General features: G+C 38.2%; 1 protein-coding gene across 2 annotated transcripts in view; it reads right to left on the bottom strand.

Annotated features, from left to right (window-relative positions):
- EXOC2 (exocyst complex component 2) overlaps nt 1-27,619 on the bottom strand; it is a 229,325-nt gene that overhangs the window by 12,315 nt on the left and 189,391 nt on the right. For both annotated transcript variants that reach the window (XM_036888667.2, XM_036888666.2), the window contains exon 24: nt 1,638-1,693. In XM_036888667.2, coding sequence (XP_036744562.2) covers nt 1,638-1,693 — 56 coding nt within the window. The remainder of the gene's footprint in view (nt 1-1,637; nt 1,694-27,619) is intronic.

A 27,619-nucleotide genomic window follows, 5' to 3' on the forward strand; every position in this document is an offset into this window, starting at 1 on the left:
AAGGCCCCAGATTTACTGTTTGCTGAATTAAATACATATTTCCTTTAATTTGACATAAAACATTATTTTTAAAATTGAATTTTGACATTTCCAAGCTAAGAGTTATTATATTTGGAAATTTGGAGGAACATTTTACTATCCTGATTTACAAATTAAAGTGTTTTTTAGCTTTTCCTTTTCAGATTGTGTCACCAGTATGAAACCTTTGGGTGAACCCAAACTAACTGGAGTATCAAAATTTTTGGCAAGTTAAGAGCAAGGAAAAAGTAAATAATAAATATTATGAATGAAATTCTACTTTCAGTCACTGGGATAAATTGAAAGGGAGCTTGAAAAGCCTGTTACTTACAAATGATCTCATGGTTACTGATGAAGAACATTAATCAAAGAAGCTTTTTAGGAATCACCATCAACACTAAAAATGCTTACAGCTCCTCCAACTACCATCTGTCCACCTACCACAGAAATGCTTCCACAACAAGAAAGCATTTTTATATCTTTGATAAAATCATGGTTGAAAATACATTATTCATTACAAAAAGAGGCACGTGATAAATTCCTGGATATAAAAGCCTTGTTTTTATAGAGGAATTTGTATGTTTTCCTTTATTAAGAAATGAAAACTGTTACATACTATATTTCTCTTCTGCTCTAGTTGATTCAAACTTAAAGCCAAATTCAAGAATGAAGTAGCTATCATTTTCTTTGGTTACTTTTTGGTGTTAGCCTTAATTATCCAGGTTTTTCCAGTTTACCTTGATCATCTTAGGTACTATGGAATGTAGAGGGTGGTATACATCTAAACAGGCCTGCACCCAAGGCATACAACCAGGCAGGCACTGTGGCCACCGTGGGAGTTTCCCACGCCAGCCTCCTTGCTTGGCCCACTTCACAGGGCCACCTGCCAGTCCACAAGCCCCAGCCTCTCTCACAGTCTACCGGGCAATGGGCACCGGGCTGTGGAATCACAGAGCAGGCTGTCAGAGTGGCACACGATGGTGGCAGCTGTATCTTCTTCTTTTGATGGTCCTTAGAAGAGTCTCCCTAAGCAGGAGGTTTACTAAGGATGCTAATACGATAATAAGATGATACTGCTCACGTGAAGGCAAGTTTCCACATGCACGAGAGCACCAACATCTGCATGTACATAAGTCAGCCCCCGATGGGGAACCATGCCCCAGTTCCTAACTGCTGCTGCCCTTGGAGCGTATCTTTCTAAAAGTGTCTACTTTTCTGGAGTCCCAGCCAAACTACGTAGGACCACATTGCTTCATGAAAAGACATCAATGCTTATTTGTATACTAGTTAAAAAGAGGTTAATGAATTTTCCAAGATAATGGATTTAACATTTCTTTCAATCCAAGATAAGGAAAAAACATTCTTTCAATCTTTCTTCTCCTTATCTTTTGAATATTAATTAATTTAATTTTAATTATGAGAAAACATACAAGTTCAGAAAAAGACTTTCATAGTTAAACACACATGCATGCATTCACGTGCATTAAAGCAGAGCGGTGTTTTATTTATACCCAAGATATATTCTGAAGGGGAAAAAAAGACCTTCATAAAAACCATCAAATTTGCCTTTTTTTTTTCCAGTTACCCATATCTCTTAGGAACATCTAATGATACCTTACCTCTGCATGCACGGCAATTATATTCACCAATGCTTCTTTTAAGTAGTTTCTGACACCTGAAACAGGATGGGGGAGGGAAGAGGCATTTAATGGGAACACGAGCAACCCATCTCCCTGCTGGCACCGCTGTACTACATCCTAAACAGAAAGTACCACCACCACTGTTTATTTCTTTTTGAGAACCAAATGGTGGAAGGACTATTTTTGTACAGGTTCAAAAAAAAGTTGAATTAGTTAGGAGTTTTCTTTCACTGTTTCTGCCTTCTGTCACTGCTGGTCAATCTGCTTTAAAATTGCAATTAAAAAAGTTTTTTGTAATATTCTCCATATATATGTGTATACACACAGACACATACACTCAGATGAACAAACAAAACAACAGAGGACGGGAGGATATTCTTACCAAAGTTATAAAACATGCTAAATATCTATGACAACATTTACTTCCAAAGGTAAAAGTCAAAGCATTATGCAGAATGACTATTTTGATCTAAAAATTTACTTCTGGGAGAAACTTCTGACAAAACCACACCCCATCTGATTCTGTAAAGCAAGTTAAACCTTAAAATACAAGGTTTTTGGGGTGTACAGAATTAAGGGACACTACTTCACTCAAAAGCAGGCACATATCAGATTTAATGGTATCAGAGTCTAAAGTCAGATTACCTTGGATCAAATCCTAGTTTCACCACCTACAAGCTGAGACTTTTAGCAAGAAGTCAGTCTAACATGGTACTGATGTTGCAAGGGTTATAGTGAGGATTAAAGGAAACAATTTCATGTGACTGGTCCTGATATCATAGAGCACATTAAGAGATTTCATTATCATTATTTTGCAAGAAAAATAAATAAAAATAAAATGCTGCTTTATTGTAACCACGAAACAATTACTTTCACATGGAGTGGAATATTTCAGATGCTTTCTAGAATTAACTACGTATACTGAGAATTCCTTCTCTATAGAAGAGAGCAAATCTACTGCCTTGTAAAATCCCAGGTGCTAACCATAAAGATGTTAAAGGAGAATATTTTACCACAATGTCATCCAAGCTACTGATTATTTAGGAAAGTTGAGATAAAGGCCATTGGCTATAATCAATTTTTTGAATTGGCATTTACAGTAATAAATATATAACTAGCTTTTGATTTTGTTATACACCATGGGGTATACATACATAGGTACACTGCTTTCTTTTGAGGAGCCAATTTCATATATAAATCTTCGGGATATGAAGGTTCAGGTGCTATTAATTCTATTTTACTGATGAATAATAGAAAACTCACTGAAAAGTAATTAAATATAATCCAGAAATGGGTTGATTTTTCCTGAGAAGAAACATAATTGCAAGGTAACAAGTCTTACATAGGTGGTGGGAGAGAAGAATAAAAGGAGCCACTCATTAATAAATAAGTGAAAGTGAAATAAACTAACGTGTGCTAAAGACCAGAAAAGCCCTCTTTCTGTAGGAGGAATGTGACACCAACAGAGACATTCCTTGGCCTGTCAGGGCCTGAGGCCAACCTGGCTGTGACATCTGTCCCTCACGAATTTGATCACCAGGGTCACATGCCACATCTCATTGCCCACTTTCTGGGCAGTTCTTCCAAGGTGAGTGGAGGTATGCAGGGAAGGGAGCTCTGGATCAAGAGTCCAGAATGACTGAACCTTTAAACTGCAGTCCTGCGGAAGACTGTCTCATATATACCTACATACGAATATGAAATATACATGGTTAGTAAGAAGCACAGAGACCAGTGATGATCCAGAGAACTTAGGAATAAGAAATCCAACAGTCTCTGCCCTCCAAGAAAACCAGGGTCCTGGCGATGCTACCACATGAACAAATGTCAGGAGTTTGGTTCTAACAATGCTCTAGCGATGATGACTAGAAATGTGAGGGCAGTTTTTAGCTTCTAAAACTTTTCAGTGTAAAAGAGAAGAGTGGGGCCAGGGTGCTGACTAAAAAGCAGAAAATCACACTTAGCATGAAGCAAGACAGTGTCAGATGATCAGTGACAATATGCTATCAAATAAACTCCCACTCCAACCCTGATAGGAAAAACATTTCCTGGCAAGAACCCATCATACAAAGCATTACTAATAAAACACCCTGTGAAGAGATAAATCTAAATTACTCTACATAATTCTACAGACAAAACTGTGAATAGGAAGAATAAAAGAACAGGATACTTTTAGCCATTAGAACCATACTGTTGTTGATTGAAAAATCTGGAAAAAAAAACACCCCACAAAAAACGAAGCTTCTTGTTTTAGGTCAGCCATAGGTTTCACAAAGATAATGTATTAGGAGGAGCACAGAGTCTTAACCTGGGACAAGAAAATTTTGTATTTTTTGGAGACTTTATTTTTAGAAATAGAAAAAAGTGAAATAATTGTCCTCACTGCCCCCTCCTTACCCTCCTCCCAACAACAAGGGGTAAGTGGTAATGCTGGAAAAAGAGAAGGGAAAAATCTGTGGTCCTAGGGATGAACAGAAATAGAGTTCCTAGTCAAACCACATGCCAGGTCAGTCAGGGTTCAGAGACAGAGCATTAAATTGAACACATCTGAAAAATGCATGGTAGCATGAGACAGAGCTCAGCGAAATATTATTACAACCTCTCACAGCAGTGCATATGCTGGTGCCGTAACTTAATACAGACTTTACAAATATAAAAATAAATCATTGATTGCCTCTCCCCCCAAAATTACTCTTGTTAAATACAGAGATAAGTATTTCTTATTGCCTATTGGGTTGAAAGTGTTCTCAGGTCTACAGGATTGGCTCAAAGTTCTTGTTCATTCATTTAACACAAATTCATTGAGATTCTATTCCATGGTGGCCAATGCTAGGCACCCATGAGAGGTAATCAGACATCAGGTCCACCGAGTAGAATATGTGTATGTCCCCAATATGTGTAAGACCTAACTGCTTAGTTAGGAAGGTTACCCTAATTTACTGGTGTTCATGTAAGTTGTAGGTAGCAGATATGTGCAAGGTGGCTACATATGAAAGGGTTCTATGCGTAAAAAATCGCTGTACTCAGCTTAAGCTAATTTGTGCAATATTTACTTGCTACCTCCATGTTGTGACATTGCTGAAAGGTTAGAGTAGTGTTTGGGGCAGGGTAGAGAAAGGGCACTGAGCCTAAACACTGAGGTCTTGGGTGCACAGACGTGAAACAAAGAAGCTCTTTGTGGTCCTCTGATTGAAGAATCTCAAATCCTTCCTCTCTTCACTCCCCTCTACAGCCAGTTATCAGCCTGAGAAGAAACAAAGCCAGTACCCACACCACTTGCTAGCCTGGCTTCCCTAGCTTCCACCCTGCACTCTCAGGGGTCCACACAGACTTTTAGCTGTGTTTCTTAAAAACCAAACACAGATTAGCTTCTCAGGTTTAACTGCCTATTGATCTTTAAAACGTTGCTCCAAATCCAACTGTGAGGAGATGTCTGCACTTTCAAATATCTGTGCCCGAAGAGGCGACTAACAGTAGCAGGTGCCAGAGGTCACCTCACTTGCTTCATGTGGCTCTCACATCAAATGACCCCAGCAAAACATAGCTGGCAGCAGGTGGCTGTCTTCTTTTTGGTGGCTAGAACAGCCAATTTGTTCTTTTTCTGACTGGGAAAAGGAAAGCACATGGCAGTCATGCCGAAGAGTGGAAATTTGAACACTCAAAGAGTTGAGAGAGAAGAGACCTGGGTTTGGGGGAATGTAAAGTTGGGCCTTCCCTGTGGTTTTTCTGGCAGTGGGACCTGGCAGTCTCTTTCTTGAATGTCAGAGGTTGGTTCTGGAAAGCAAGAAGGAGAGAGAATGCCAGTAAAGGTAGTGCCCAAGGAAGATCTTGGAGCTGTTAGAGAAGAACTGTATGTACATTTTATTTATCAAAGTGGAGGTCTTGAAGATGACAGCCTTCATTTTTTTCACAAGGTGGAAAATGGGGACCATGGTTGTGGCACCAGGACCAGGATTTGATTTTCTGTCAACAATATTATTTTCAAAAGGTCCACGATTGTAACAAGGGGCCTTTTGTAGTTGATTTGGTGGGATGTGATCTATCTCTTCCCACTACATTATATTCTCATTGGGAATATTAACATTAATGGTTGACAATGACTTTTAACTTCATTGAGGTGAGAGAAAGAACACTCAGTGTGAAGTCAGAAAACTTAGGGTCTAAGTTCTAGCTCACCTACACACTGATGACACAGCCTTAGACAGAAACCAGTTCGCATAGTGCAGGGATTACAACATGTTTTGCTAACAAGGCTGTTATGAAAATGTTATATATGTTTATTCCTTGTTCTTCAAATATTTGTTGTATACCTACTATGTGCTAGACTCTGCCAGGTGGTGGTGTACAGAAGTGAGCCAAACAGCCACTGCCCTATCCTCAGCAAGCTTATCATTTCATGTCAAGAATCTTCTGTAGATTACAAAGGCGTATGCATATTTCAGGTACTATTTTTAAGTAATGACATAAATAGTGGGATAAAAGCATGGTGGCTAGGAAACATACAATGATTTCTCTTTCTGAAACACACGGTGCGGACGTTTGGACGAGGCCAGCCGCCATGGCCGTCGCCTAGCTGCAGCCTCCCCATGGTACTGAAGTTCTTTAGAGTGGCACCGACAATCTCTGAACAGCTGAATGTGCATAAAGAACAGAACAGCATCAGACAGCCCACATACAGTGTCAAATGTTACCGTGGTGTGCCACAGCTGGAGAAATTTCTTTGCATATACTCTCATTTTGCTCGTTTATACAAAGTTCTCTGGAAGCAGAATTTTAACACAACAGTTTAGCTCCTACTTGCATTGGTTTTGAAAGGAATGGCTGAACATCACATACTAATGATGGCTAGGGAAGAGCTGGCTCCTGTGGTGACATCTGAGCAAAGGCCTGAATGAATTAGCATTATATATGTGAACATAAGGCAGAAGCACATGCTGACCTCAAATGTTCATGTCACTTACTCATCAGTCACCTTGGGACAAGTTTCTCAATGGCACTCACTTGTAGCTTTCTCATTTACAAAACAGAGATACCACTCACTAAATGAAGTATTATTTCTAAGAGGCTAACGACACATCAGCCTGACAGCAGACAGTCAGCAAACAGCAGGCAGTATTCAGGCTGCACCAATCCCTCTCCCTGTATTTCCGAGGGCGCATGGGGGTTCCTCTCCTGTCCTCAGCGCTTGGGCCCTTGCATCCCCCTGCAGCGTCTAGTCACTTCTTTCCACTGATCTGTGTGACGACCTGAGTGACGTGCATCCATCCTGCTGGACTGTTCACTTAGCAGACATGGGGATGGCCCCTCACTCACCTCGGTAAGTGTATCCTCAGCCACAGCGGCTGGCCTGGAGCAGATGTTCAAAAAGACTTAAGAATGAAATAAAGGAAGGCAAAGACCATGTAAGTCTTGCTCACTTAGTGAGTTCCTAGGACTTAACCCTCATAAACAACTTGATAAGTGAATGGATAAGAGAGGAAAATAGTAATCTATGTAGGATTCTATAACATAGTTCTATATTTGAACCATCCACTAAGAATGTAAATGCTTCAGTTTATGTGTAAAGGAGATATCCTCTGCTAAAGCATGCATCATCTCTCACTTCACATAGGATTTAAGAAAACAAAGTCCTTTTGAAATAATTTTTCAGCATCTATTTGAAAAATCAGTTTGAATAAACTATAGCAGAATAGAATATTGCTGAGGCTAAATACATTTGTTTTCTAACTATGCTTTATTTTTCTAGCTATATACTTAAAACAAGTAGCTTGTTTTAAATAATAAGCCATTAAATATTTACTGAATGCTCACTGTGTGCTAGATACTTATTAGGAAGATGCTCAGCTATACTAGATACACTGAATACTCAGTGACTGTGCTAGGAAACCTGGGTTTTAGTTTCAGCTCCAACAGTAGGTAGTGGGCTACAAATGCCAAATTTACAGTACTACTAGGGAAGGAGCTGTTATTGTGAGCCATGTACACAGGGAAAATAAGGTAAATCAATTTGCTTCTTGGAGTCACAGGCAAATCTACATTATTTATGATGTGGTAATAGTATTGTTTTTAAAAAGGTTTCTTTTAGATAAACCCCCACAACTTTCCATGTTATTTAGGCAAGGGATTGATAACAGCTTCTAAGCATTTACAGTATGTATCCCCTCTACTCTCTGAATATGAAATTAGAATGTGTCATGATATTTAACCAAGAAAGTGTCCCCACCCACACAGTATCAATCTAGACTATCACCTAGCAATTAATCTAGTAGCCCAGTGTGGAAATTCCCCATGGAGTAAACAAAGCTCTTCTCTGTGTTCTGAGTGAGAATGTGTGGACTCCTTCTCTTAGGTGGGCTTCCTGTAAGTGGGCCTAGACCACGTACCATCTTCTCTAACAAGGAAGGTCTCGTTTGTCATACATCAGAGTGGAAAAGAAATATTGTTCTCTTATTATATTTGTCAGCTCTTCTTGTGATCAGATAGGGAGGGCACTTTATTTTGGAATAGGCACACTACTAAAAATAAGCCTATTACATGCCAGACTCTATTCCAGGTGCTGGGGATGTAGTAGTGACAAAAAAAGAGCAAACCCACAGGAAACAGCCCCTTTGTTCACAGTGTTACATTCTCGTGGGGACACCCAGATTTAAGAAAACATGACTGTTGTGCATATGGGAGAGAGCCTTACATCTTGAGTTCTAAAACAGCACAAGAAAGCAACTGCACGAAATAAAATTATTTGTCAAATAATAAAATCCACATTGGCCAACAGGAGGCTTCTGTTTGATGAGAATCTGCAGCATCATTTGTGAAAAAACAGTCCTGACACATTGAAAAAATGTTAGTGTTCCTACGGTGCCAATCTCATGTATAATGCCTGGCAGTACCTATAACAGATAATGCACAGGTGTATATGGAATGATGTGAATTTAAATATTTGTTGGAAAGTTAGTTGTTTAATTGGAGCTTCAGGTTTTCTTTGAAGTATAGGAAAATACTTTAAACTAAAGAACGTTATACACACAGATTTGATTTTTCTTATCATTAATTTTGGACAAATTGCTAGGCAAACCTGTCCAGAGAATGTCCACATTGAAAAACAGAACAGTGAGCATTTTGGATGGATCAGCCTGTCTTCGTATTTTATTTTGAAAAAAGTTAAATGCTCATTGAAAAGAATCAAAACAACACAGAAGTGTACATTTTCATACCAAGTAATAAAAGTCCGATAAACTTCTCCTTCATCCTTCTCCCTAGTTTGAAATCTTTCAGAATCTTTTCCTGTGACTATAAACATTTTTCCTAAAAAATTAGATCACACCGTACACTCTCTCTTGAAAGTTGCTTCATTCTGCAATATATCAAATTCCTCTGTGCCAGTGCCTACATAACTATCTTATAAGTTTCAATGGCTGCCTAGTATTCTAGAGTATGGATGAATCATAATTTATTTATTCTAATATATTCATTTTTATTAATTTTATTCTATTTATTCATAATTGATCTGCTATTAGAAAATTATTTTGCCTCTCCACTTGTACCACTATAAATAACGCTCAATAGACATTGAGCTTTGTATTCTCATAGAATAATTTACATAAGATATCTTCCTAGAAATGGAATAGCTGAATCAAAAGATTTTAGTTTTGACTGATTCTCCCAAACTGTCCTTTAAAAGGCCACGCAAAAAGCCCTGCTTCTTCATGCCTTTTTATTTTAACTTGGATTCTCTAATTACTATTAATTAATAATAATCATAACAGCATGTGCTCTTCCTCACTATGATAACAACAAACTTTCCACTGAAACATTAAAATAAAATTTTAAGCAACATACAAAGGTCAAAGGAAACTTACTAAAAAGTTACACAAGGTTTATACTTAATAATTGTATAAAGACTGTCTGGAAAAAGAGCTGGAGAGAAAGAACACTGTACAGAAAACAACTGCTATACTATTTCAACCTATACCAAGAATGCAAACTTTTCCATGAAGCATTTCCTGTCATAATTGGACAGACAACTCCTTTAAACAGACTGATTTCAAGGTACGCTGCCTCATGTTGTTTTGAAGCATGATACTCTTCAGTCAATACTACAAAAAAATCAAACTTTGGAAACTCTGGAGATACTACCTACTTTATAAACCACATTTCCTGTTTTTAACTCCTATGCCCTAAATCAGTTATCAGTTCTAGTCTACAGATAAAAATAGATTGAAAAATACTATAAATATCCCATAGTGTACTTTTTTTTGGTCAAACTGAAACACTACATGAAAGAACTTCGGGGTACTTTTTTTCAAGTAAATTATCAATTCAGTTATACTCTGAAGACACAATACTGAAGTTACTGCCTATTAAAAAAAAAAAAGTAACCAGAAACTGTTTCAATATTGGCAGACAAACAGGCCTAAATATTCCACAACACAATTACCTTTTGTTGTTAATAGAGAAAGAGTTTTAAGTCCCAGTTCTTCATGTTTTAGTTTACTCATTCCTAAACTGATGTCTTTTTTTCTAAACTGATAAATGTCTTTTTGCTGTATAGGTGATTTTTCAAATGAATATCCAAAGAAAGGATACCCTTCATATGTAGTATATGAATGAATAATCACAGCTTGTACAGTTTTCTGTTTCTTTGTCAGGATCCTTTTCTTCTTTCTCTCTTTTTTTGGCTCTAATTAATATGATCTCCTAGCTTTTAAATATAAATATGAAAGCTTTCTCCTATGGAAAAAAATATTGACAGAAGTGATAATAACAGTAAAATTGTTTCATGGCTTATTTTTTCCATTTGCAAGAAAGGATTTATATTCATAAGAGTTTAGCATTTATAAACTTCATAGACAAACAGCTTTCAAGACTCACAAACAGGCAAAGGAATCAGTCTCTCGCACTTCAAAGTTAAAGACTGATGGGGAAAACAGACTATGAATTATAGCAACAGAATATTACAGAACACCTTTTATACACTTAGCAAAGAATATCAGTTTCATCATTTTAAACTTGATACACTGAATTTCAGACTGAAAAGGCATAAATTTAATTAATTTAACATTAACTGATAAACTCATTTGTTTCAATGTAGTCTTTTGGCGGAAAATTTTTTTGTTAGAAGGCAACTTCAGTTACAAAAGTGAGTGACAAGAAAACATGATGTATTCTACAAATGAAAATCAGTATTATTTGTTTTACCTTATGACATTTGTATGTAATATTTCATAAACAGGTCTATATCAACCATTCAATTTCAAAATCTCAAGGAGTTTTTTTCCCCCCCCAATACGAATGACTTCAGGAGGAGATTCTCAAGATGGTGGCGTGAGTAGGGTGGAGGAAATATCCTCCCAAAATCATATATATTTTGAAAGTACAGCAAATAGAACCATTCCTAAAAGAGTGACCAGAAAATACAGTACAACACTAGGCTACATCTACATCTGTGAGAACTCAACATCTCACGGAAAGGGTAAGATTTAAAGCTGTGACCCGACGGGACCCAAGCACTCCCGCAACCCCAGCTCGCCGGCAGGAGGAAAAGCATCAGCCTGGGGAGGGAGTGGAAGCACAGGACTGCTAAATAACCAGCCCTAGTAATCTACACCGGGAGCAGAGACACACATTGCATGGTGTACGGGATATTAGAGGAATGGAAAAGCAAAATCTGAGATGAAGACTGTGAACAGGTTCCTACTGTTGGCTGCCCTGGAACAAAAGAAAAGGGGGCGCTTTAAAGGTCTTAAAGAGACAAGGGTTTAACAGGTGGACAAAATTGTCCTGGAACACTCAGCCCAGCAGGCTGGGAACTTTAAGGAACTTCAGGTGCCCTAACCCCCTGGGTGGCAACGCAGCTCAGAAGCCCCTCATGGAGATAACCAGCCTGCCGTTCATTCCCCCCTGCTGGCACTGCAAGCAAAGTGGGTGACCCGCCATTGTTGCGGAGTAGATGGGGAGCAGCCCCACCCACCGCAAGAACAGAGAGGCTTCTCCCAGCATGGGTCTAGCCAGGCCAGACCCAGAGGCAGCCCCCTGCCAGCAGTTGACCAGCACAGACAGTGGAAACCAGTGCAGAGGCCAGAAGGCACAAAGGAGCTTTATTCTTGCAGTGAACATGTGCTGATCGCCTGCAACCTTCGCCAGTGCCCTTGGCCCTCCCGAGGGCCGCCCTGCCCATGGCAGCTCAGGGAATTAACCCAGAGGCTGCTCCCTGTGTGCAGGTGACTGGCACAGGCAGTGGAGACAGGCAAGGCAACCAGCAAGCACAAAGGGACTTTGTTCTCACAGCTGACAAATGTGCCACTCGCCGGTGATCACTTCCATCACCATGAAAAGGCAGAAGAACCTTGTTCTGTCCCAAATCCCTTAAATACCATAGAGAGGGCCCGGTGAGACCACAATCACCAATCTATCCTAAAAAGAATTCAAAATAAAAGTCATAACCATGCTGATGGAGCTACAAAGAAATATGCAAAAGCTATGGGATGAATTCCGGAGGGAGATAACAGAAATGAAACAAACAATGGAAGGATTTAAGAGCAGACTGGATGAGGTGCAAGAGATTGTTAATGGAATAGAAATCAGAGAAAAGGAATACAGAGAAGCTGAGGCAGAGAGAGATAAAAGGATCTCTAGGAATGAAAGAATATTAAGAGAACTGTGTGACCAATCCAAAAGGAACAATATTCACATTATAGGGGTACCAGAAGAAGAGAGAGAAAAAGGGGTAGAAAGTGTCTTTGAAGAAATAATTGCTGAAAATTTCCCCAAACTGGGGGAGGAAATAGTCTCTCAGACCATGGAACTCCACAGATCTCCCCAAGGAGAACAACACCAAGACATATAATAACTAAAGTGGCAAAGATCAAAGACAAGGACAGAGTATGAAAAGCAGCCAGAGAAAGAAAAAAGATCACCTACAGAGGAAAACCCATCAGGCTGCCATCAGACTTTTCAGCAGAAACCTTACAGGCCAGAAGACAATGGCATGATATATTTAATGCAATGAAAGAGAAGGGCCTTGAACCAAGAATACTGTATCCAGCAAGATTATTATTTAAATTTGAAGGTGGGATTAAACAATTCCCAGAGAAGCAAAAGTTGAGGGACTTACCTCCCCAAAACCATCTCTACAGTGTATTTTAAAGGGACTGCTCTAGATGGAAGTACTCCTAAGGCTAAATAGATGTCACCACAGAAAATAAAACCACATCAAAGAAAACAGACCAAGCAAATACTAACTAAATACAAGATAAAATCAGCTATTCACAAAATAAGTCAAGGGAAACACAAAGAGTACAGAATACAACATCTAAAATATCAACAATGGAGAAGAAAGAAAAAGAAAGGATAGAAATAAAGAATCATCACACTATAATAGCAAAACAAGTGAGAGTTAGGTTAGACAGTCAGATAGTAAAGAAGTTACCCTTGAACCTTTGGTAACTACGAATCCAAAGCCTGCAATGACAATGAGTACATATCTATCAATTATCACCCTAAATGTAAGTGGACTGAATGCACCAATCAAAAGACACAGAGTAATAGAATGAATAAAAAAAGCAAAATCCATCTATATGCTGCTTACAAGAGACTCACCTCAAACCCAAAGATATACACAGACTAAAAGTGAAGGGATGGAAAAAGATATTTCATGCAAACAATAGGGAGAAAAAAGCAGGTGTTGCAGTACTTGTATCAGACAAAATAGACTTCAAAACAAAGAAAGTCACAAGAGACTAAGAAGGACATTAAATAAGGATAAATGGGTCTGTCCAACAAGAGGATATAACCATTATAAATATCTATGCACCCAACACAGAAGCACTGACATATGTGAAACAAATACTAACAGAATTAGAGGAAATAGAATGCAATGCATTCATTTTAGGAGACATATCAACACACCACTCACTGCAAAGGACAGATAAACCAGACAGAAAATAAGCAAGGACACAGAGGCACTGAACAACACACTAGAACAGATGGACCTAAGAGACATCTACAGAACTCTACACCCAAAAGCAGCACGATACACATTCTTCTCAAGTGCACATGGAACATTTTCCAGAATAGATCACATACTAGGCCACAAAAAGAGCCTCAGTGAATTCAAAAAGATTGAAATTCTGCCAACCAACTTCTCAGATCACAAAGGTATAAAACTAGAAATACATGGTACAAAGAAAACAAAAATGCTCACAAGCACATGGAGGCTTAACAACATGCTCCTAATTAATCAATGGATCAATGACCAAATTAAAACAGAGATCAAGCAATATATGGAGATAAATGACAACAACAGCTCAAAGCCCCAAGTTCTGCAGGACGAAGCGAAGGCAGTTCTGAGAGGAAAGTACATAGTAATCCAGGCCTACTTAAAGATGGAAGAAAAATCCCAAATGAATAGTCTAACGTCACAATTATTGAAACTGGAAAAAGAACAAGTGAGGTCCAAAGTCAGCAGAAGGAGGGACATAATAAAGATCAGAGAAGAGAAAAATAAAACTGGGAAAAATAAAACAAGAGAAAAAAAATCAATGAAATCAATAGCTGGTTCTTTGAGAAAATGAACAAAATAGATAAACCCCTAGCCAGACTTGTTTGGAGAAAAAGAATCTACACACATAAACAGAATCAGAAATGAGAAAGAAAAAATCATGGACACCATAGAAATACAAAGAATTATTAGAGAAAACTATGAAAAATTATATGCTAACAAACTGGATAACCTAGAAGAAATGGACAACTTTCTAGAAAAATACAACCTTCCAAGGCTGACCAAGGAAGCAACAGAAAATCTAAACAGACCAATTACCAGCAACAAAATTGAATTGGTAATCAAAAAATTACCCAATAACTAATCCCCCTGGCTAGATGGATTCACTGCCGAATTTTGTCAGACATATAGAGAAGACATAATACCCATTCTTCTTAATGTTTTCCAAAAAATAGAAGTGGATGGAATACTTCCAAACTCATTCTACAAAGCCAGCATCACTCTAGTACCAAAACCAGGCAAAGACCCCACAAAAAAAGAAAATTACAGACCAATATCCCTGATGAACATAGATGCAAAAATACTCAACAAAATATTAGCAAACTGAATTAAAAAATACTTCAAAAGGGATTTGGGAATCCCACTCCTTGGAATTTACGCAAAGAATACAACTTCTCAGACTCAAAAAGACATATGCACCCCTATGTTTATCACAGCACTATTTACAATAGCCAAGACATGGAAGCAACCTAAGTGTCCATCAGTAGATGAATGGATAAAGAAGAGGTGGTACATATACACAATGGAATATTATTCAGTCATAAGAAAGAAATAAATCCTACCATTAGCAACAACATGGATGGAGCTCGAGGACATTATGCTCAGTGAAATAAGCCAGGCGGAGAAAGACAAGTGCCTTTAAATGATTTCCCTCATTTGTGGAGTATAACAACAAAGCAAAACTGAAGGTAAAAAATGGCAGCAGACTCAGAGATTCCAAGAATGAACTAGTGGTTACCAAAGGGGAGGGGTGTGGGAGGGCAGATGTGGAGGGAGTGAGAAGGGGATTGAGGGTATTATGTTTAGTACACATGGTGCGGGGGGTCACAGGGAGAACACTGTAGCACAGAGAAGGCACATAGTGTATCTGTGGCATCTTACTACACTGATGAATAGTGACTGAACTGGGGTATGGGTGGGGACTTGACAATGTGGGTAAATGTAGTAACCACATTGTTTTCTCATGTGAAACCTTCAGAAGAGTGTATATCAATCATAGTTTAATAAAAAAAATTACATCAAGAGGATCATACACCATGATCAAGTGGGATTCATCTCAGGGATGCAAGGATGGTACAACATTTGAAAATCCATCAACATCATCCACCACATCAACAAAAAGAAAGACAAAAACCACATGCTCATCTCCACAGATGCTGAAAAAGCATTCGACAAAATTCAACATCCATTCATGATAAAAACTCTCAACAAAATGAGTGTAGAGGGCAAGTACGTCAACATAATAAAGGACATATGTGACAAACCCAGAGCCAACATACTTAACAGTGAGAAGCTGAAAGCTTTTTCCCTAAGATTGGGAACAAGACAAGGATGCCCCGTCTCCCCAATTTTACTCAACAGAGTACTGGAGGTCCTAGCCATGCCAATCAGACAAAACAAGGAAATAAAAGGCATACAGATTGGAAAGGAAGAAGCCAAACTGTCACTATCTGCAGATGACATAATATTGTACATAAAAAACCCTAAATAATCCACTTCAAAAGTATTAGAACTAATACCTGAATTCAGCAAAATTGCAGAATACAAAATTGATACACAGAAATCTGTTGCATTTCTATACACTAACAATAAACTAGCAGAAAGAGAAATCAGGAAAATAATTCCATTCACAATTGCATCAAAAAGAATAAAATACCTAGGAATAAACCTAACCAAGGAAGTGAAAGACCTATACCCTGAAAACTACAAGACACTCTTAAGATAAATGAAAGAGGACACTAACAAATGGAAATTCATCTCATGCTCTTAGCTAGGAAGAATTAATATTGTCCAAATGGCCATCCTGCTTAAAGCAATCTACAGATTCAATGCAATCCCTATCAAAATACTGACAGCATTCTTCAACTGGAACAAAGCATTCTAAAATTCGTATGGAACCACAAAAGACCCCGAATAGCCAAAGCAATCCTGAGGAGGAAGAATAAAGCATGGGGGATCTTGCTTCCCAACTTCAAGCTCTATGACAAAGCCACAGTAATCAAGACAATTTGGTACTCACACAAGAACAGACCCATAGACCAATGGAACAAACTAGAGAGCCCAGACATAAACCTAAGCATATATGGTCAGTTACTATACAATAAAGGAGGCATGGATATACAATGGAGAAATGACAGCCTCTTCAACGGCTGGTGTTGACAAAACTGGACAGTCACATGTAAAAGAATGAAACTGGATCATTGTCTAACCCCACACACAAAAGTAAACTCAAAATGTATCAAAGACCTGAATGTAAGTCATGAAACCATAAAACTCTTAAAAAACAACATAAGCAAAAATCTCTTGGACATAAACATGAGCAACTTCTTCTGGAACATATTTCCCCAGGCAAAGGAAACAAAAGCAAAAATGAACAAGTGGGACTATATCAAACTAAAAAGTTTCTGTACAGCAAAGGACACCATCAGTAGATCAAAATGGTATCCTACAGTATGGGAGAATATATTCATAAATGACATCCGATCAGGGGTTGACATTCAAAATATATAAAGAGCTCACATACCTCAACAAACAAAAAGCAAATAATCCAATTAAAAAATGGGCAGAGGATCTGAACAGACACTTCCTCAAAAAAGAAATTCAGATGGCCAACAGGCACATGAAAATATGTTCCACATTGCTAATCATCAGAGAAATTCAAATTAAAACCACAATGAGATATCACCTCACATCAGTTAGGATGGCCAACATCCAAAAGACAAACAACAAATGTTGGTGAAGATGTGGAGAAATGGGTACCCTCCTACACTGCTGGTGGGAATGTAAATTAGTTCAACCATTGTGGAAAGCAGTATGGAGGTTCCTCAAAAAACTCAAAATAGAAATACCATTTGATCCAGGAATTCCATTTCTAGGAATTTACCCTAAGAATGCAGGAGCCCCGTTTGAAAAAGACAGATGCACCCCTATGTTTATTGCAGCACTATTTACAATAGCCAAGAAATGGAAGCAACCTAAGTGTCCATCAGTAGATGAATGGATAAAGAAGAGGTGGTACATACACACAATGGAATATTATTCAGCCATACGAAGAAAACAAGTCCTACCATTTGCAACAACATGGATGGAGTCAGAGTGTATTATGCTCAGTGAAATAAGCCAGGCCAAGAAAGACAAGTATCAAATGATTTCAATCACCTGTGGAGTATAAGAAAAAACTGAAGGACAAAACAGCAGCAGACTCACAGAACCCAAGAATGGACCAACAGTTACCCAAGGGAAAGGGACTGGGGAGGATGGGTGGAAAGGGAGGGATAAGGGGGAAAGAGGGGCATTACAATTAGCATGTATAATGTAGGGGTGGGGCACGGGGAGGGCTCTGCAACACAGAGAAGACAAGTAGTGATTCCACAGCATCTTACTAGGCTGATGGACAGTGACTGTAATGGGGTATGTGGGGGGGGACTTGATAATGGGGGGAGTCTAGTAACCATAATGTTGCTCATGTAATTGTACTTTAATGAAAAAAAAAGAATGACTTTAGTTAAATCACATCTAAATAAATGTCTATGAGAGAAGATGGGGTGAAGAATGTGGCTCTGGAGCCCAAGTGTGTGGGTTGGATCCTCGCTCCTGTTCTTCGCTGCGCAGCCTCTGTGAGTAGGAGTGCAGGTCGAGAGGGTGCTCTGCTGCTGTCTGGCCCGCCGCAGGTGGGGGAAGTGCTGACAGCAGAGCCATGTTAGGGGCAGCTACTGCATGCCTCTTGCTGGAATCCTAACTATGCAGCACAGCAAAGAAGTTCCTATTCTGATAATGTGGTTTCACATACCATTTGAGAAATAATTCAATTATTACAGTTTCAGCTGTTAAACTAATACAAAGACCTGTGAATTAAAAAACTGTGTTGTAATAAAATTGAAGGCAGAAGAAGATATTAAAAGCCAATAGCTAACTTGAAGTTTCACTTACAAAATAGGAAATCTTTAAAAATCTTTCAATAAGCATCTTGTAGAAGCCTGATTTTGACTATTAAAAACCACAAAGCGCTGGGTTTGTACCTGTTGGCAATGATGAAGCTGAAGTAAGAGGCAGCATGGTGAGGTAGAAAGGGCTTGGACGGTGGCCCCTGGGTTTGAGTCCATGCCCTCGCCGAGCTGTTTCTGTACATCAACCTGCACTTCCCAAGCTGTAATAGTCTTGTAAAGGATACTGTAAGGATTACCTGTTGCAAAGGTGCAGGGGCTCACTGACAGAAGGATCAGGAGCAGGAGAGGTACTTACAATGACTCGCTTCATTGATAGGATTTTGTTTCTCTGACTGTAACAAAGTCTTCACTCCAACATTTGAATTGTTATTTTTTTCTCTTGAAAATTTTATTAGCAATTAGTCAGTGCCTCTTCCATCTTTAATATCAATACTTGCTTTTATTACTCTACCAAATTTGTTGCTTCGGGCTCTGGTCCAGTTCTGTGCAGATTCTTTATTCCAAAATAAATGCAACTCTTTTATTCTTCTTGATCTTTATCATTTATTATAGTAACCTTTATAACACTGCCCTTTTACTGAGCCACCATTTGTTTCATGAGTTGGGAGGACCTATGAGACAGAAGCACACGTGTACACATGCAGGGAAAGTAGTAGCTCTTCTTGATGTCACCTTGTTAGATGCACCTTGGATGGAGGAATGCATAAAGTGCTTCCTTAATCCAATTACTGCCAAAATATTAGGATATGCAAAACTACGCAGTATTGCTATCCCTCTGGTCTGACCCATTTCCTATATCCCATACTCATCTCCAGTAGGACTGACAAGGCTAGAATTGGGAGACAGAAGAGCTGGGCTGAAGGCCTTCTAGTACCTTGACCAGTCACAGCCTTTCCTGATCCTCCAAATTTTAAGAATCTGCCAATGGTAAATGATATATCTTACTCCAACAGGATTGTTAGGAAGATACAACATGATAATGTACATGAAAATTACAGCTAAACTGTAAAATGCTTCTATTTAAAAATGAGCCACAATGAAATAGCTTAATACATTTGTCAAGTTTTCAATATGAACTAAAGCAAAATGATGTTTCAATGCCACAAGATTAAAAACAAAAATGGGCCAGCCCTGCAGTGTTTTTATTCATGCTGCTATGGTTCTGATGTGGCCAGGTTCTCTTCACTCACAGTGTTTTTAAAGCAGCCTCCACATGGGTGGCACCTGAAAATGCTGATGCTGCCTGTGTGAGGTGTTTCCTTATCAGGAGAACGTGTTAAGATGTAGAATAATTCTAAAATCGGGAAATTATGCATTTACTAAAGCATTCACTTGTTTAAATGTATGTTGAGAATCTACTATGTAAAAGGACTTCCTATGTTAGGGACCCGACAGGTGACTAAGGCATGGTGCCTGCCATCAAGAGGCACAGTCTAGCAGTCTGCAAACTTTTTTGATTATGCTAGCCACGGGTAAAAGAATTTTGAGCTCCCTAGATACATCTGTATTTATATATAAGATTATACTATATGATATATAACCTGTAATTTATAAGGATATATGCCATTATGCTAACACATGCATATTGTAAAAACATATCATATATAATATGTAAATATATAAAATATAATTTATACATATGTATGCACATTATGTATTCACTGAATTATGAATAAGAAAAACAAATTTAAAAAGGAAGAGATAAAGTGTAAATTAAAATACTTTATTAATTGAAATAAGCTAGGTCATACAAAGTGAATAAACAACCTCAGAATATCAACTTAAGATAACAGCAAATGCACTTGCTAATGAGACAAGTCCACCAGAGTCAGAGGGGTTTCATCCCTGTGGTCAGTGAGGAACCTCAGCTTATGGAAGCTCCACCCTAACAGCAGGCTGCCCTGAGAACAAGGCAGAGGAGAAGGACCAAGAAGAACAATGGCCAGCTCCCCGGGCTCTGGCTGGCTCGTCTGGGACGCTTCCACAGGGCCATGTCTGACCTCAGCGGGTAGGCAAGCACAAACCTCTCCCCGGGAGAAAGAAGGGGACTTTGATGAACAGTATATAATCTACAATTATTATTTTAAAAAAATTTACATTTAATAGTAAAAAAAGTGTTTTCGAATTGAAATAACAAGGATTTGAAAGCCTGAATCTAAGTTCCTTTTATTTGGACCCTTGGATTTAGTGGCTTTCATAGCTGAAAAAGTATTATACAAAGATATGAAAAAAGAATACAAAGTATTACACAAAGATACGCATTTGGAAGAGGTATGTAATTGGCTGCACTTACTAAATTGTGATACTCTGCTGTCAAGATTTTTAAGTTTACAGATACGAGTTTTTCCCTATCTTTAAATTAAGTATAACTTACATACAGTAAAGTATGTAACTTTTGCGTGTAAAACTTGACGATTTTTCCATTTGTATACACACATGTAACCACCATCCAGATCAAGTTAGTATTTCCTCCTAGTACCCTAGCAGGCTTTCCTGTGCTCACTCCCAGCCAATGCCCCCAGCTAAAAGGTTATCACTCATCTGATCTCAGTCTCCCTTGATCATGTGCTGGCATCCACATAAACGGAATAATGAACTCACTTCTTCCCCTCAACATTAGGTCTGTGATGACATTCACACTGCTGCACACAGGAGAGTTTGGTCATTCTCACTGCTATACAGAACCTTACCGTATGACCATGTATCCATTTTACTATCAGTAGACATTGGAGTTGTTTCTAATGTTTAGCTATTTCAAATAGAGGTGCTATGAATACTGCTGTTCATATATTAGAGGGCATAAACACTCATTTCTCATAGGCAATTTACTGGAATGGACTTGAGTCATTGCAAACATGTATATCTATCTTCTATGGGCACTGCCAGTTTTCCACTGGAGAAAGAGAAGCAGGACTGTGTGCCTCACCAACAGCATTTCGCTGTCAGCACAGCATTCTTATTGTCTTGTTGCGTATGGACCCACATGTCCAAAAGTATCACTTATGCTAGTCAGAAAAAAAAAAGGTCTGCCATACCTATTTTTCATAGCAATAAAAAGCCAGAGCACAACATCAAAAGAGAAAAAAGTCCAAGAATATACACCAACTTTTCTTTTCACTAATACAACCCAACCATAGAGTATAAGAGTATTAATTTCTTTCATATCCATCATATTTCAAGCCCCTAAACGTGGCTTTTTGTGATTTCATAAAATCTATTATTAAACTCTTTTAATACACAAACTTGCTAAAAGTGATATGCAGTCTACTTATAATTCTTAAAGTCCTTGTTACTGTAATCATCGGCTGTCACACCACTTGCAATCAGAAATGACAGCAATTTAAAAAATGAAAAATGGGTTTTCAGATATACCATATTTATGAATTTACTTGGGTTGTCACTCAAACATTTTGATTATTAGTATAAGATAGCAGAACATTGAAGTAAATTGATACAAAAGAAAATCCATATCCCAAGTAAATCTCCTGTACAATATAAAGATTTTTTTTAACATTATCTTTATGCCTAGAGACATAAACTGCTTTGTTGATAAATACTGCTCCAATCACCTAAAATCTAGACCAAATTGAGTTTTAGATTCAAACTGTACCTCTGTTGGACTGTCTACACAATGTAGAGTTTACCATATTAATGAGCTTGCTAGTAAATGATACAATGAGGAAGAGAGAGAAAAGTTGCAATTTTGTCAAATTGTCCTCGGTGGACTTAGAGAGCCTTCCACCTGGACTTGGTTTCCTCAGCTATTAAGGGAATAATGTGTCAGGCCTCTGAGCCCCTTTCTGTTGTGGACTCCCAGGAAATGTTCAAGATACTGTTGTTTTAAAAACACATACTCAAAAGTTTTCCACTATCATGTTCAGAATTAATCATCATCAAAATGGCCAATTATTAAGCTGCATTAAAGGTATTTTGGGGTTGGATTTTGCTGCCTATTCAGAGAAGATGGTTAAGAAAGTTGGACATAATTAACCCAATAAATACTTACTGAAGTGCTGTTTATCTCTGAAGTTCTCTCAGGTACTGGGAGACAGACTGAGATGGCCTTTCTGCCTTCAGTTTACCACAGATCGGAGGACATAGAGCATAAAAATAACTGCTCTATGATTTAGCTTTCTTATAACACTCTAAGCGTGGATCTTCTATTAGAATCAGTAAATGCATGTGCCTTTTTCCATTCCTTTTGCGGTGTTGAGTGCTTGGTGTGCCCATGGCTTTCTCAGTGGCTGCAGGTACAGTGGTGATAAGGATGCAGCCCCTCCAGGGCTTTTCTGGAAGCCCATGCAGGCATGCATGGCCCTCAGGCAGGCCCAGATGGGATGCTGGTGGAGCAGAGGCCCAGGGGAGGACAGAGGATGCAAGGACAGTGAGGAAGGGCTGGCAAGTCCAAATGGGGTCAAAGAACTGTCCTGCAGGTGCTTTGAAGGGGAAGTTACAGGAGCCAGAGACCAAATTTGTGCATAAACAACTTAAAGGAGAATAAAAAGCAACAGAGGCTTGGCTCTAAACTAACAGTTTTCAAAGCTTTTCTCTTTCTGTTCTAGCCACAATGAAAGCATATGTATGGTGTTGTTTTTGATGATACTGTAAACATACCCATTTTTATAGAATATCATGCCAGGAACAAGTTTTTGACATTGTTATGGTATAAAAAAAAATACACTTGAAATACAGGCTCTTTAGCTCTTCCTAGAAGTCAGTAGCTTAGGGACCCTAACACTCCCACCCCATTCCATGGCCAGAAACACAAAGGAAAACAAAGACATTAAAAAACAAACAAAAACTCTAGGAAGGTACATTAAGAAATACGGGGATTGGAAGTGAATTAATATGAAAAAAATTCTTTTCTTCCCATGTTTCTATCCTTTTCACACAGTCTCTGACCTCCTATCTACCCATTTTTTAGGGGTGGGGGGTAATTTCTCTTGCTTTCTTTAAATTCATCAAAATGTCTGTACTCTGTAGTTGGATATAAGGCTATCCAGGGAGCTATCCTGACCCATCCAAACACCAAAGTATAGTCAATTAGACACTAGGTGTCTTGGGACCGAGGCACATTATAATCCTGTGGGAAAAGTACTAACTAGCAACAGTGATTTTAATTAAATAATGATTTTCAACAAAAGAGGAGTGTGCACACACACAGACGCATGCAGTCTTTAGTTATCTGTGGTCAGTATAAAGTAGCTTCTGGGGTTTCCTTTAGACAACTTGTCTCAGTTTCACTACCACTACTTTAACCCCTAAGATCCTGGTAATTAGTGACTAAAACTTCAGGGTACTGTTAATGGTGACTTAAAATGTGCTCAGAAGTCCAAATACAACATTTGGAAATCATCTGAACCTCAGCTGTCTATTGTGATGCATGTTATAAAAAAACTGGGAAAGCACATTTGCCAACTTTCCAGGTTAAAGTAATAATTTGGAATTGTCTACTTGTTATACTATCCCCATCCAGGGCACTGCACCCATCGAAATACTGGAACAATTCTAAAGTGTTTCATTAAAATTCACATATAATGCAGAGGCATTAAAAGTAATCAAACAGTTTTGTTATAGCAGTCTGCCTTCTTTACTAATGCTAGGAGAATAAAAATTTCTGCGTATGAACCAAGGCTTTGGTTCTGAAAAGGAATCAGAGTGGAGATAAATTAACTCCTTGATGTAGCTACAACATCTGGGCTACATTTATGAGACGATGATCTAAATGTGAATGTTTCCTGCAAGGTGTCAATGTTCCCAAACACGGAGCTTGTAAGGTTATGTCTCTGGGCCTGCAGCTCGCCACAAAAGAGGGGGCACAGACACCTCCCTAGAGCTCCCCAGGCTCCCAAGGCAGGGCTCAGACAGAGACCAAAACAAGGGCAGCTCCTCCAGTGCCCTTTAACACTTTTCACACAGAAGAATTTAAGACAAGCCTTTTAAATTCAGGGTGAATATTAACCCTAAATGTAGCCAGTCACAGGAAAGAATAATATAGCTGGGATAGAGAAAAGAACACCAAAATGGTAGAATATACACAAATATTTATTATCTTGGTACTTACCATGCTACACACAGTTGTGAAGTGTGTATGCAAGTTTTAAGAGAAGTCTCTCGGGTCTATAATCAGACAAACAAATTCAGGTAAAGTGGGGAAAAAGTCCCTAACACTTTCCACCAGACCTTAGAAATAGAAGTTGTATAGATTCACAATTACAAAGCATACACAGTTCTCCTAAAGTCTTACCGACTAGAAGTGACTGCTTGAGAGGGGTAACCTTTACTACCTGACTGGCAGGAGCTGTGACCTTACGGAGTGGGCTTAGCTGGTGCTGACCTGAACAGTGTGATAGTTATCACTGGTACAGAAGAAACCACCAGGTAATGTGACTGCTGTTCACTCTACATGTCCAATCACAGACTTTGGGGTGAGATTTAGCGAGAGTGACACAGATTACAAAAAGGCCAGGGGTCCATAGGGAGAACAGGGACACTGTGTGGGCATCGAAAGTGAATAACAAAATAAAAAAAATTCTTCTTTTCCCATCTTTCTACCCTTTTCACAGAGTCTCTGATCTCCTATCTATCCATTTTTTGGGGGGTTGGGTAGGGTGGGGTGGGTAATTTCTCTTGCTTTCTTTAAATTCATCAAAATGTCTGTACTCTATAGTTGGATGTAAGGCTATCTGGGGAGCTATCCTGACCCATCTAAACACCAAAGTATAGCCAATTAGACACTAGGTGTCTTGGGACAGAGGCACATTATAGCACATTAAAGGTGCTAACTAACAATGAATTCAATAGTTACAAGAAAGGAAGCTTTTTCACATTTCATATGATTTCATTCCCTTCCATGGTTCATCCTACATCTGGGAGGAGAAAGCACACTGTGAGCGTGGAGCCCCTCAACATAAAAGAGGGCAGGGAGCTGCATGAGGCTGCCTCCCATGTGAACAGATTTCCCAAAGAGGGCACATTTTGATCATTTAAAAAATTACCATAATGAGTTGAAATTCTATAAATATGCTTAAACTATGAGTTAATACAGAGAACAAAAATAATAAAAAATACCCTGTCAATCACCTTTAAAAAATGTGAGTGAACCAACTCATTCTGAAAACTGCTAAGAGAAAAAAATCAAGCATTTATTCTGCCTTTCCTGTATGAACTGTACTTCAGAGAAACCAGAGTCGATGAAATTTTTAATTTTTGATTTTTTTAGCATTTAAGCTAACAATTGTTAGTCTGCAATCCCTATGCAAATAACAGATCATTGCAACAATTATGGTGCCAAAACCATTAGATGAGAAGTTTACAGTAAACTTTTAAAAGGTGGGTCAAGCTGATAAAACTTAAATCCAAATTTCAATCTTAACATCATAAAAAGAGAGACAACCAAACACTAAGTACCTCCTGGTGGCAGCAAACAAAATTAAAAAATCAAGCCTGAAACTGGTAGAGCTTCTTTATAGAAACTGGTAGAGCAAATTTATAGAATACACAAGGGACAGAAGAACATGTTAAATGACACTACAAGGAAGCAATCTGAAGAATCCAGAAAGTGAGAATATCTACAGAAAAAACAACCTGCTTAAGCAACAGATAAGCTAAGAGGGGGCCCTAGAGAGAGAGAAAAAAAGAGACATATCAACCAAAAGCAACACACAGACCTTGGCTGAATCCTGATTTGAACAAATTGTCTAAAATGCCCTAACAGGAATTTTGAACACTGACTGGATATTTGATGAAATTAATGAAGTATTGTTAATGTTTTCCAGATCTGAATAATGGTATTGTGTTAAGGTTTTTAAAAAAATCAATCCATATCTGATCTGTGTATGGTAGAAGTGATCTAATATCTGGAACTCACTTCAAAATAATATATCCCAGAGGCGGTGGGGGGTAGAGGGGCATAGATAAAACAAGATTGGCCATGATCTCATAGCTATTCAGCTGGCTAATAGGTCAGTCAGGATGTGTTTCACTGTTCTACTTTGATATATGTCTGAAATGTCCAAAATAAAGTTTAAAAAATGACAGACTATTTATTTGCACAACAGTACATTAGTTTAGGATGATGCCAAATAGCATAGCTTATAGCTATCAATACATAATAAAATAAGTACTTTAGCAGATAAGACACACAATGAATAAAATATGCAGGCCACAGGTCATCCCAAGGATAATAAACTTCACATTGAAAAAAGCTTTGCAGACAAAGAAATTATAACCAAATGTCCAAAGTATTGTACAAATGGTTTTACAGCACTGAGTCTAATAATGAACTGCTTATAAAAAGGAGAAAATGTGTGAAAAAAAAAGTGAGGTTAAATAATGAAACTCACTTTAAAAAAAGATGACTAAGAATTATCTTTGCTTTTCTCTTATAAACAGATAAAGACAAGTTTATTAAAATCTACTTCATAGTAATTTTTAAGTGAAATTAAGAAAAATAATGCTAGGAATTATTAAGAGTATTCCTTCAGAGTTCAGTAAAGGAAAAGATTATTGACTTAGACTTCTCTCTTCAAAGATGAAGTTCACTCAATTGGCAGCTATTTTGATCAAAAGTAGAAGTAATAAAGTGCCAAAATTGCTCCATGACTACAATGTAGGAAACCTGTGCAAATGGGTCATAAGAGAAACATAAGCAAGCCACTCATGTTCCAAACTCAGAGTAGAGACCAGATTTCTAGAACTCCAGGAATATGATGTTCTTAGTGTTACCTGAGAGTTTTCAGGATAATTTTGGAAAGATGAATTACATTTAAGAGATCTTTGATGTTACATGTATTTTACAGTATTTGAATTGTTTATAAATGGGTAGTTCACATGGTATTTTTGGTTAACTGTTACCCTATTTAATCAGCCAAAGTTCTCTTCTCTGATATTTATTGGATTAAAAAGAAAATCCAGTCTGACATTCTGTTGAAAATATTTATTACTCTTAAAAAAACCAAGCTGTAAATTGGTATTTTACTTGATGTTTATTAATTCCCTATCATTTCTAGCATGAGTGATTTATGTCAAGGTGTCCCTCATTAATCAATCACCTGATTGAATAAATGTTACTGAAGTCTTACTATGAGCCATTTAGGAAGCAATGTCAGAGACCTGGAGAAAGAAAAGAGAGCTGATGGCATGTGGCCCCTAAGAGAGCAGCAGACACGGGATCGAAAAGCAAATATGATTACACCCAACAGGCCAAGGAAAGAAAGATAGGTACAAATGCAGGGTAA

This window comes from Manis pentadactyla, chromosome 16, assembly GCF_030020395.1.
Source record: "Manis pentadactyla isolate mManPen7 chromosome 16, mManPen7.hap1, whole genome shotgun sequence".
Classification (NCBI taxonomy): Eukaryota; Metazoa; Chordata; class Mammalia; order Pholidota; family Manidae; genus Manis; species Manis pentadactyla.